The sequence below is a fragment of the Camponotus vicinus genome, unplaced genomic scaffold (genome assembly GCF_025532165.1).
Source record: "Camponotus vicinus isolate PSW18456_S1 unplaced genomic scaffold, iyCamVici1.0 SCAF_2, whole genome shotgun sequence".
Taxonomy (NCBI): Eukaryota; Metazoa; Arthropoda; class Insecta; order Hymenoptera; family Formicidae; genus Camponotus; species Camponotus vicinus.
Window position 1 is genome coordinate 7,839,284 of NW_028141956.1, and position 12,173 is coordinate 7,851,456.

Genomic DNA, 12,173 nt, shown 5'->3' on the forward strand with positions numbered 1-12,173 from the left:
GAATCACGATCGAAATAAAATAGCGTTCGATTGACCAATCAGAGCCAAGAGATCCTTGCTCCTTTCGTTCTGATTGGTCGATCGGACTCTGCCGCGACGAATGGATTTCTGAACTCTCACTTCAAGTTTCGTACTTAGGTTTTGCGTGAACCTAAGTACGAAACTTGAAGTGAGAGTTAACTTTCTGCATTAATGTATGCTAAAAATGAAATAGATCTATTACTACTATAGATCTATATCTACTTAGAAGTTGAAGAGAAAGAGAGGAGAAACAAAAGTGCGGAAGTGTTCAGTTCAAGAATAAAAAACAAATCTCTTGTTTATTCTCAAGAGAGCGGAAAGTCTATTTCGACGCCTTTGTTGCCCTTCCATGTCATTTCGTTTCCCCCCCCCTCCCACTCGCTTCCCCTCCCCCCTCGCCAGTCGGATTCGTAACGTCGCGCGCTCCCAACGGCGCTAGTCTGACGTTTTCCGTTACAATCGAGTGGACGGGAGATCGTGGGCGATCGTGGTCAACGGTCAACGGTAGCGATCTCGCAGTTTATTTCGTACGTAGCGCGCGCGCGCGCGTTCTTCCGATTACGGCGAGCTTCGGAGCATCGGCAACTACGACGATTCCCTTCCTTCGCGAGCGATCGACGACGACGACGAGGACGACCGTCGCACCACCGTTCGCCCTTTCATCTGTATGCCTCGCGTACGCCCCCACCGTCACCGATTTTCCATGAGTAAGTTATTTATTGATTTCAAAAGGGACATACTTTCTTAATAATACGCGCGTGACGACGACCTCCAGTTTTCTTTTTTCCCCTCTTCCGATGACTGTCAAGAGCTTGCGAGCACGAACGAGACATTCCGTGCCGTCCGGTGTGTAATTTCGTGTAACGACGCTCGCGGATCGAAACTCGTGCGCTTTCCTGCTCGAAATCCGTAGCCGAATATCTCTTGGGTAGAAATATAGAAATGTAGACTGTGTAAAATGGCAGGTCAAAGAGAGTACTTATATACATACATCATGTATTTTGCTTCGAGCGAAACAGGGAATGGGATCATGGAAACTGGATTAAATTGTCTGCGTGCTCCCCGGCAATTTAAACTGCCTTCGAGTCCTTATAAGGATGAGTATGAATGAGCGACTATATCACCTCCTTTCGTTTCTATGCGTGTTTTTAAATGTTATTGAAGTTACTGTTACACTCCTGTATTTGTGATACTATGATGTGTTGAACATCTTTATCTTTTACCTTGTTTGTAGGTGTTTTAATTTTGAGATATCAATTTTTTTTCTAGATAAGCGATAAATTAGATTTTCTGCGAATCAGAATCTAAAGGGATATTAGCTAGTAATAAAATTGTATTTTTCAAATTAACTTATGTTTTAAATATTTGTTATATACTGATAATTTGTTGAAAACAATCTCGTTGCACTAAAAATAATATGTATAATCTTATCTCACTTATTACTCAAATATTGAAAAAGATATAATAAAAAAAGAATAATTAGTAATTTTAAAATATGATTTTGTGATTCATATCTTTATGAAATATACTCTTACACATAGACACATCTATATATATTATTATATATATAAATATATACATTTGTATGTATATATTTATATATTTTTATACATATATGTATATATATTCATTCATTCATATGTATTAATTAAGCATCTATTTGTTTGAATTACAGATGTTAATATTGTCTTCCTAGAGCCACTGGTAATGCAAATATTCTTCCTTGATCTGAAATCTGCAAGATGGTTTTCGTCATCCAGTTCCAATTTTAGCTGAGAGTAATATAGAAATGTGAGCAGTGACTGCATATTCACAAATGGCACAGAGCATTCACTTTTACATCATTTATGAATAAGTATGAAATGCAATTGTTACTAGTAACTTAACTTGCATTTTAATAAAAATTAAAGCAATATAAATATATGATTGAAAAGATTATCATATATGTAAAATTAAAATAGCATACACTTCTCTAATATGCATTAATAATTTTTAAAGTAAGTGCAACAATGCTAAATAAAAAAGTACTTAATAATTTGGAAAAATGTAATTTCGATTTGATTTAATAAATATATATTTAAATATATATTAATAAATATATATATATATATATTTAATTAATATATATTTAATTTAATATATATATATATATTTAATTTATATTATTTAATAAATATATATATATATATATTTAAATATATATTAATAAATATATATTTAAATAAACAGAAATATTATTAATACACTAATGATACAGTTACAATATGCAAATGATTTCTCTAATTGTAGAGCGAAACGAAATCGGTCCAGCTTGGTGGTAATGCGGGGATGTGGATCTGCTTCGACCCAACAGAAAGCCGAGTAGGCTGGGGTACTTCCATTTCATTCGTTGTGCTTCTGTACTGGACCTCCATTACCATCGATGCCAGTTTAACAAATGCAGCCGCGTCCAATGTCCCACATAGTACCGTCACGTCGGAGGTATCGCTACCAGCGTCGGCACACCACGATAACGACGAATGCAGGAATGTGACCACTGACAATAGAGAGGGTACATTTGACAATTCATCGTTTACAATTAATCCGAAGGATGAATTTTGATTTGCGACGACCATTTTATCGGCGAAATGTGTTGCTGTCATGTTTGTGCAGGTACTGGACTGTCAGTGGTCAGCCATGGATCCGGTTATCCTCATTCGCCGATAGTGCCTCCAACTTTTCTGTACGGAGCTCTTACCTGCCAACCCTATCAAGGAATTTACGTGAACCACGTCTACTTTCAACTCGCAAATGCCTTCTTCCTATTGTCACACCTTGCACCAAGCGGCATACATGGTGTACTCTATTTAAGGTGCACTCTACTCGTGGGCTGTGCCTTTCTTGCTTTGTGGGGCTGGACAATAGCTTGCTGGCTGGATGCTGCTCTCTGGAATGCTCTCTTTGTTACCATCAACTTCGTCCATGTATGCACGCTTCTTTACAAGCTCAGGCCTATCAAGTTTACCAGGGAAATTGAAGAGGTAAGTGAAGAACAAGTAGAAGACGATGATTTGAGAAATAATGTGTTAATATCTGGTTTTAAAAATCATATTAGATTCTTTTAAGATTCATAAATATTTATGCTTTTTTATTTTTAATAATCTATCTTGTTCCTTTTAGAGATATTAGAGGAATGAATTTGTAGAGTATCATATATATATATATATTTATAGTTCTCCAGCTTATAGATAATTTGCATGTTTATTTCTTTTTAATTATAGATATAATATCTTGTATAAAATACTGATATATTTAATTATATTAATAATTTGCAATGCTAATACAATAAAAATTATACATAAAATAATTTATATTTCAAAATGTAACATATAGCATTAGATAATGTGGAAACATTCTCGTTTATTTATATATTCTTTAGAATTTTTTTTATTATTGTATATCATATAAATAGATATATTAAGAACTTGAAAAATAGTGAGCAATACATGATGACCTCTGTAATTTGCTTCTTGTCTGGCTACAGCATTTGTATTATACACATTGTTTTTTTATATATTTATTTTTGCACCATTATTACAAATACATTATTAAATGATGTATCTTTTGCGCCTGTTAAAATCAAGTTTGTTGATCAAGTGTTATGAAATTTAGTGGCTGAGATCAATCGCTATCAATTCTGTTTTAGATGTGATAGAATTTGTTTCTAAATAATAAGCAAGTACCAATAACGACAATATAACCACTAATATATTTACAATGTAGTTTAACAATGCAAATCATCCCCTCAATATGTTAAATTTATTTTCACGTTTCAAACAATCAGGATTAATAATGTTCAACAATCATCTTCTTTTACATAGGTATACATTGCAGTGTTCCAGCCACTACGGGTTTCTCGTCATCAATTCAAAAAAGTATTAAATTGCATGAAGGTCATTCGCCAGTTGAAGTATCAAGAGGTTTATGCACAAGAAAAAGTGACCAAAGTCGATTCTTTATCATTGGTGCTGTCGGGAAAGTAAGAATGCATTGTTTAAGTCTTATTTAAATCCTTTAAATGTATTTATCTTATAGATATATTTATAAAAGCTCTTTAGATATTAGAAATATATATATATATTTTTTTTATCTTCATTATTTAGATTAGTTGTCTCACAAAGTGGGAGAGCATTGCATATTGTCTTCCCACATCAGTTCCTGGATTCTCCAGAATGGTTTGGTGTTTCGACAGACGAATATTTCCAGGTAAATTATCAAACTTAATCAAATTTATTAATAAATATATAATATAAATAAAATATGTATTTGTGTCACATCAGCGAGTTCTTTTATTGCATAGTCAGTGCTTCTTCAACAGGCTCAAATATTTCTAATAGATGTCGATATAAATACTTAAAATAAACATTATATATTTACTTAGGTATCCATAACAGCTATGGAAGAATCGAGAATATTATTATGGCATAGGGACAAACTAAAATTAAGCATAATTAGCGATCAATTCCTGCAGGCAGTGTTTGATCACATCCTGGGAAGAGATGTAGTTAAGAAATTGATGCAGGTACAATTTTATTATTGTATATTAAACTAAAATATTAATATATATAATTACTATCATATATATATATATATAATATATAAAATTATTTTAAAAAACCATAAAAAATGAGCAATTTTTATGCTTTGTAATTAAAAAAAATAATAAATCATTTATTAAAAAGATCTGTTAATATACAAAAAATAAAATATATAAAAATACAAATATATTTGTATATGTTTTGCTATATTTGCTTGCAATAGGTCAGTGAAACAATGGCTGCTAGCAATCATCAGCAGCAAAATGGACAGATAATTGGTCTGGGTGGAATAGGAGCCTTAGAAAGTGATGCTGATACGAAACTTTTTGTTGTAAAAAAGACTGGTGACAGTCAAGGCATTACTGCTCTCATTAGTCGTCAACTTCAAGGTATGTATGTTCATTTTTACCTACGATTTTTATTCTTGCTATTGAAGAATTTAACCAAAAATGTATATGATAAATTGTTTTCCTTTTTTGTATTACTTTGAACTTTGCTTTTATCAATATTTTTTAATATATTGTGTGACACTATTTTTCTTTTTAAAAAGAAACTGTATCTATACCTTGTATATTCTTTATTAGTTTTTATTAGCAATCTTTTCCCTATAGTTTGCAAAATGCACATTCTTTAGAACTCGGGCATGGGCATGTCTTATGTGCATCCAGTGTTTTAATTCATTTTTATGTTCTTTCTTTATTTTCAATATAATTTCTATAATAAATAAAATTCTATTCATTTATATATATATATATATTTTTTTTTATTTTTTTTTATTTGTATTATGTTGTTATAATTTGCACCAATCAATATAGTGACTATTTACATAATACATTATATTAATTAAAATCGAATAAGTACAGAATAATTAAGAAAAAAATGATTAAGACAGTTATTTTTTTATTTTAAATTTATATTTAGGATTTTATAAAATATATTATCATATTTATTTCAAAGTAATACAATTTTTTATCATTGAATTGAAATAGTAATGATTAATACGTGTTGTAAATACGTGTTGTCATATTTATTTATATGCACCTTTTTTATTAATTTTGCATCAACTTCGATTTTGCTTCGGAAATAGAAGAGAGAATGCCACTACTATACACGAGCCAAGAAGTATTGAATAATACCTTACACCATACAAATCCTTTACGTGTACCATCCTATACACTCCCTTCACATCCTATGTCGTACAATGTTCAGACTTCACTGTAATATCCTTGCCTACCAATTGTGCAATCTAGCACAAAATCGTGTGCTGTACATGTTATGTTCCTGCAATGGATGCGTATACATTATACAAATGTCAAAGAGTAACATCATTTATTATTCTTCCTGGATATCATATTAAAAGGTGAGTTTTCTATATTTTCAAAAATTATTATCCATAATAAATGAGAAAAAGAATGTTTATAAAAGGGATTTATTAAACATAATAGCATTTTTAAAAGCATATTTAATCTTGAAAATCAATACTAGTAATATTGAAAAAGAAGAATAAATTATATTAAAGTATTTAGATTTTTGCATGCTATATCTTTTAGTTTCTTTGTATTTTTTTTATTAACATAAAAATATTATAAAGACTTGTTTTATCTATGTAATGTCGAGCTTAAAAAATAATGTACAATTTGTACAATTTCTTTATGATAAGGAAATATAACTATGATGTAATATGTATCTCAAACAAGTCTAAATGTTTAAATGTGATTTTTACATGGTAAACAGTATGTTATAAGATTGTTCAAAAAAATTATTTTTATTTTACAGCGGCAGGAGATCCAAATGCTTGGAGATTGGGAAGAATTGAAGAGACTGATCATGAAACACCTGTTTAATGGAAGGATTATCAAATCGATGTCATCCTCGACAGTCAATATAAAGTAACACCGGTGTTTTTACATATGCGATTACAACAAGCTGATATTCACTGTGACTAAAAAAATGGCATGCTGAAACTGTGCATAAAACAATTGAACATTCTCTTGCCAATTAATAATTTTCCCAATGACTAGTCAACTGTATGCGATAATAAGAGAAAATTCCATCATTTTGTAGCATATATTGAATTCCAGTCTAGTTTATAAACCAACTAACAATAAGTTTATGCTTCCAGTATATTTGTTGGGTATGCTTGAGCATGTTGAATTTAAGAGAATGGGGTCGTATTTATAATTTACTTTAGTAAAATCGATATGTATTCTGTGATGGATGAATAATGGATTAAGACTTTATAAGTATGCAGGTGTGTGAAATGAGGGTGACACGTTTCGCAGCGGCGTAACTTCTGTCAATGTGAGGTCTGTGATGTCACGGAGGAATTTTTGATAGAAGTCAGGGAGGCCTAAAGAAACTTCTTTCCCATACCCAGAAATAGTGCCTTTTTACTTACACTTCCTTTCTTAATGTTTCCATGGAGAAGATATGTACAATATTATGATATGCGCGTCATATAACTTATATATATGACTTACAATATATTTATCCAATGTATCTAGTAGAGTTGTCCAAATATCGCTGTATTACATGTTGTGATACTGTTAAGCAACCGGTGTTCACATGAGTGAAAGAAATACGAAGTTACGCCATCATTAATACATTGGATGTTAAAGTGCGATGTGTAAGGAACATTGTTGCGAAGTTTATATCGCTACATTGCTGCTAGAGACGCCGAATTGCGTGTAATTTTCAATATTTAACGGAAAAAATTATTCCAAGTTGCTATACAGAGTAACATTGTGATCATAAACATAGCGTTCATTCAGATGTTGATTATTATTGTTGTATTTGTTTGTGTATAATAACGATTATTCCATATATTTTTTTCTTGTATTAATGAAAGTAAATATTTTAACATTTAAAGTATGTATCGCGAGCATAAAACAAATCGAAGGTAATTAATTTAAAAAAGTCAATTTATCGATAAAAAATAAAAACAATAATGGACTAATAAAGTTTGAAACAAAAAATCTCGAGTTTAATGATTAAAATTTCAATAGTATTTAAATATATATTATCGAAGAAATAATCCTTTTGGAAACAACTTTATTCAGTCTTTGGAAATATCGCATCAAAACATTAAAAAGTTGCTGAAACAAAACAATATTATATCCATTTAAGATTGTAATACTTTAAGAAGACTTTTTATATGTAAGGTCATAATTCTCTGCTATTTCGGATATCGCCGATAATTTACCGCATGATATAATTATTCTCTATTATGACACATATCCATAACGGTATTTTGAACACTGAAAATATCATTTTACGTAGCAAAATATTGAAATATAGGAACGCCTTTTGATATATATAAGTGTAAAATCCAGGACCATAAAATTTAACCCTTTTTGGATATATGATTCGTATACTTTCCATATGAATGTGTGAATTATATGTTATTCAATCTTTGTTGTTTATCGTCTCTTATTGTTGTTATGATTATTTTTGTACATGGAATTGTTTTTTAGTATTATAGTTAGAGATATAAAAAGAATGGCTGATGAAATGGAAAAAATTTAAATCACATTGGATACAATAAGAATGAGTATGAAGTGGCAACACGAATAAAGAAAGTTAGTTTTAGAGATAGAAGCGACATTTTATTATACCCTTTATTCCTTATTTTTTTTTACCTTTATATTTATATCAAATTTTTAGTATCATTGAATCAAATATAGTTTTATATGTATATATAAAACTATAAAAGAAGGGAATAAGGACGAAGATAAAAAAACGGATAATAATAGATATATAAAAAAATTGTTTTTATTTTTTTAGTGATTTTAATTTTTTTTTTTTTTATTGAAATTGTATCGATTAAAATATTTAAAATAATTTTTCTCAAGAAGTGCAATCAAAATTATATTTTATATTTTAATAGAATTTAAGTATTTGAAGCAAAGATTTAAAATTCAGTAATACTAAAAAAACTTGCAAAAGTGGCTAAAGCCTCTTCCAGACATTAATTATTATCTAATTTTATTATTTTTTCTATATTATAAACATTTTAAAAAGCATCAGTAACATTTTTTGATGTAAAGGTGAAATACATCGGAAGATATCGCGCCCATGTGATACCAATTCAGACGATGACGTAAACTCGTTCTGTCTTGTTTCTTCTCCCACCTACATCGCTTTCGCGTGTGTTCCTTTATTCTCTTACCTCGTTCTTGCAGCATCTTTTCGCGCCCATAGCTGCGTGACGTCCGTTAATCGAACGAGAAGGAGAGAAATGCGATCTTTTTTTTCTCTTTTTTTTTAATCTAAACTCGTCATGCTCTACCTTTGTTTTATCACGACTTATCTTCATCTTTTACCATTTTTACATATCGATTGTAAATGCAATTTTTCTATCCTTTCCTGACTTTTTTCTCGTTATACATCCTTTTTCTACTATCCTTCATCTCTATCCCATACTTATACGATACAGCATTATCTCTCTCTCTTTTTTCCTCTTTCTCCCTTAGAAAAATAGCTCCAGTGCAAAATCCCTTCTTGTTTCATTTTCTCAATCGTGCTATCTCCTTTCTTTTCGAGACATCAAAATCGTAATTATGATTCTTCTTTTTTTCTTTTATATATTTCTATGTAGATAATTTTTTGATACGCTCTCTTTTAGCAAATATCTCTCTCGCGCAGTTAGATCATTCTTCTTCATCCGACTCGGCCGTCTCTCTTTCTCCCCTTTCGCTCTCTCTTTCTCGCATGCGCGGCGAAATCATTCGTCTCTGTCGGATTCGATCGTGCTTCTCCCTCCCTCTCGTTCTTCTCCCTCCCACTCCTGCGCGAAGAGTGGCGCCACGAAGCGAATGGCCGCTCAGTTTCGACTCTCGCGTTGATCGTAACGGACGTTCTTTCCGTTTTGCGCTTTTCTCCCACGCTCGATCGGTCCCATGGAGGACCGTGGGCCCAGTAAGTGCAGTGCAGTGTCAAAATAAGAGGACAGAGCGCAGAAACGATTCAACGGATCAACAATGAACGAGAGACGTGTACTCGCGACGCGAACAGCAACGACTCGATCGAGATAGGTACTTCGACATCACGAATAAGCAATTCCTTATACATGTATTCGCTTATTTATTATATGCATCATTCGATTCCTTATGACGTTAAGATGAAGAAAAAGCCGCAACAGAACTTGTAACGAATCTTTGCGTGATCGATTTCGAGACGAGTAATTAAAATTCGAACGAATTCGAGAGGTAACCAAGCGCGCGAAAAAGGCGCCATTTGAAAAAAAATCGCTGTATATTAAAGCGTGCTAAAGGTAGATTGGCAGTATTGAAAAATGATACGCGTATATGTTCATTCATATATGACGTATTACCAGTATGTCAGTTCAAATGAAACGTAGCTTTTAGAAAGGACGACGCGCGTCGTTCGTGTAATTGATACAGCTGATCGAGAGGAAGAATCGCGTTTAAGTATCGGCTTGTGTCGGCATTGATGTTACGCGAAAAGTGATGATCGAAAGTTACGTGAGTTACGTTAAGTGTACACGTGAGGATTGCTATTGAAGAAAGCCATTCGATCGTCCTTGCAAGTTTATAAAAGGTTAGTCGAGGAAGATTGCAAAATTGCCAAGAAAAAGAAAGACAGAGAGAGAGAGTAAGAAAGTGTGGCAGAGAGAAAGGGACAGAAACAAGGTTAGGAATTCTATTGGGATGTCGACGTACAGGAGGTGGATCTTGTGGCCGGCGAGGACGCGTTTTCGACACTTCGCAAAACCGCCGATGATCCATCGCAGCTGAGATTATTGATGATCGACCGGGCCGATTGATCACGTTATCGCGGAACTTTCTTCCGGTGATTTGCGCCTCGACGCTTGTATCTCGAGTTGGCGGACGCGCGAGAGAAAGAGAGGAATTTCGCTGTCGCTCGGTGTCGTAACGCAGCGCGAATAACCTGGAATTATTCTCGGGAGATTTGGAAAAGGAACAGCAGGTGAGAGACTCGTTTATCATAATTGCTATTGTATCATAGGAAATCTGGAATTATATTTTTTGTTTTAAATACACTTAGTTATCGCGTTTCTCGCTTCGGAATATAATCTTTTTAATATCTTTTTATCATGAAATTTCTCTTCTTAGTTGCAAAAAATTTATTATGATATATATTAACAAATTATTTTGTCTGTAATGTAAATATTCGTATAAATATTATGCTTGCACGCTTGTCCGATTCACGCCATAAACATTTTATGTTTATAAATATAAAATAATAATAAAGAAAAAAAACAAGAACGTTCTAATTCAACAATTTATGGATATCAAGTATTTCTGTAAATCATTGTATTACATCAATCATAGATTTTAAGCACTATATATTCTTGAATTTATTAAATTTTTTAAATATCAGATTTAAATTACAAAAAGATAGCATCATTTTTTTATGTTCAAAAAAATCTTATATGTTAAGTTTAGCAGACACTCAAGGATACGCTTGCTGTTTTAATTAAGCAGTTTGAAAAAAAAGATATATAAATACACATATTAAATAAATCAGAAAATTAAGATTAATTTTATGTTGCTTTATTTATTTTTTTGTTCTTTTATGTTTATGTTTATGTAAATTTATCGATATTTAAATCGGTAAAACTTTCAATTCGATTTAAAGATTGCATTTTCACCGACATTTGTGTCTGAAAATAATTTTGTGAAATGTTTGATATATATTTATATATCTCTGAATATAAATGAGCGTACAAATAAGAAACGCATGACGATAAGTCGAATGAATAACGTCAACTTAATCGCTTTATAACGACTGTTAGTCGCTTTAATAACGACTGTTATGCAACGAAAATGAGCCCAAGGCTTCAGCTATTTATTGGGCTCATCGGTGCCTCGCGTTGTAGGCGAGCTTTAACCAAATATGCAACTACCAAGGTTCGAATGCGCTCATACTGCGAAATCGTGTGGGTTACATAAATATTTCGAAGTTGTTATTATGGAAATGGAAAGAGCAGGTTTTCAGAGTGGGCAACAAAATGTCGCAAAAATCACAGAGATATATCTTTCGAATTAATCTGTACGGTTTATAGTGTCGATTTTTATAAATTAATAATAATTATTACAGGTCTCTACGCGATTAAGCGCATGCATAAAGTACGCCGTTGAAATCACCAGAAACTTTTTCGCTCTACACATTTCTTGTACAAGCATTGAATTCTTCAGTGATTTTAACGCTTTCAGAGCATAAGTATATTATATTATAACATTCGAGCACTATTTGCATACTATATTGCAGGATTAATTACATAATTTATAATGTTTTTGAATTGTATTAATATGCATATATATGTATATTGTATCAATATGTAAAATATATTAAAAATTATGTAAAATATATTAAAATTGTATTAACATACATAAATTTCTAAATGATTCATTATTTTCTACTTATATAATTCTTATTACTTAGTTAATATTTATTCAGTCTTATTATCTTGAATTATAAAAGATGTATATATTAGATGAGAAGACGCACATATTAAATTTATGTTAAGGATAACTCGTGTCCTCTATAATGAAGAACATAATGTACAGCGGTTACTGCGCTATTTTCTCC

At 31.6% G+C, this 12,173-nt stretch overlaps 2 protein-coding genes across 5 annotated transcripts in view; both read left to right on the forward strand.

The window, feature by feature from the left end:
• Positions 1-155: 155 nt before the first annotated feature.
• Positions 156-8,188, forward strand: LOC145967603 (popeye domain-containing protein 3). 4 transcript variants are annotated; one of them, XR_014437468.1, is made up of 10 exons: positions 156-728; positions 1,697-1,876; positions 2,311-2,572; positions 2,674-3,041; positions 3,882-4,039; positions 4,164-4,266; positions 4,442-4,582; positions 4,822-4,987; positions 5,689-5,958; positions 6,375-8,188. XR_014437468.1 is itself a non-coding variant. In XM_083092655.1 (9 exons), exons 3-9 carry the CDS (start codon positions 2,350-2,352, stop codon positions 6,440-6,442), a joined length of 1,227 nt encoding a protein of 408 aa, XP_082948781.1. In that variant the 5' UTR covers positions 157-728; positions 1,697-1,876; positions 2,311-2,349; the 3' UTR covers positions 6,443-8,188. The 4 variants fall into 4 exon arrangements, 1 of the variants encoding a protein (XP_082948781.1); XR_014437467.1 differs by having other exon boundaries at positions 158-728; positions 1,697-1,812; positions 5,686-5,958; XR_014437466.1 differs by having other exon boundaries at positions 159-728; positions 5,686-5,958.
• Positions 8,189-9,436: 1,248 nt separating this feature from the next.
• Pio (zona pellucida domain-containing protein piopio) overlaps positions 9,437-12,173 on the forward strand; it is a 54,960-nt gene continuing 52,223 nt past the window's right edge. The window contains exon 1 of the mRNA XM_083092246.1: positions 9,437-10,547. The gene's annotated coding sequence lies outside the window, so the exon portion shown is untranslated. The remainder of the gene's footprint in view (positions 10,548-12,173) is intronic.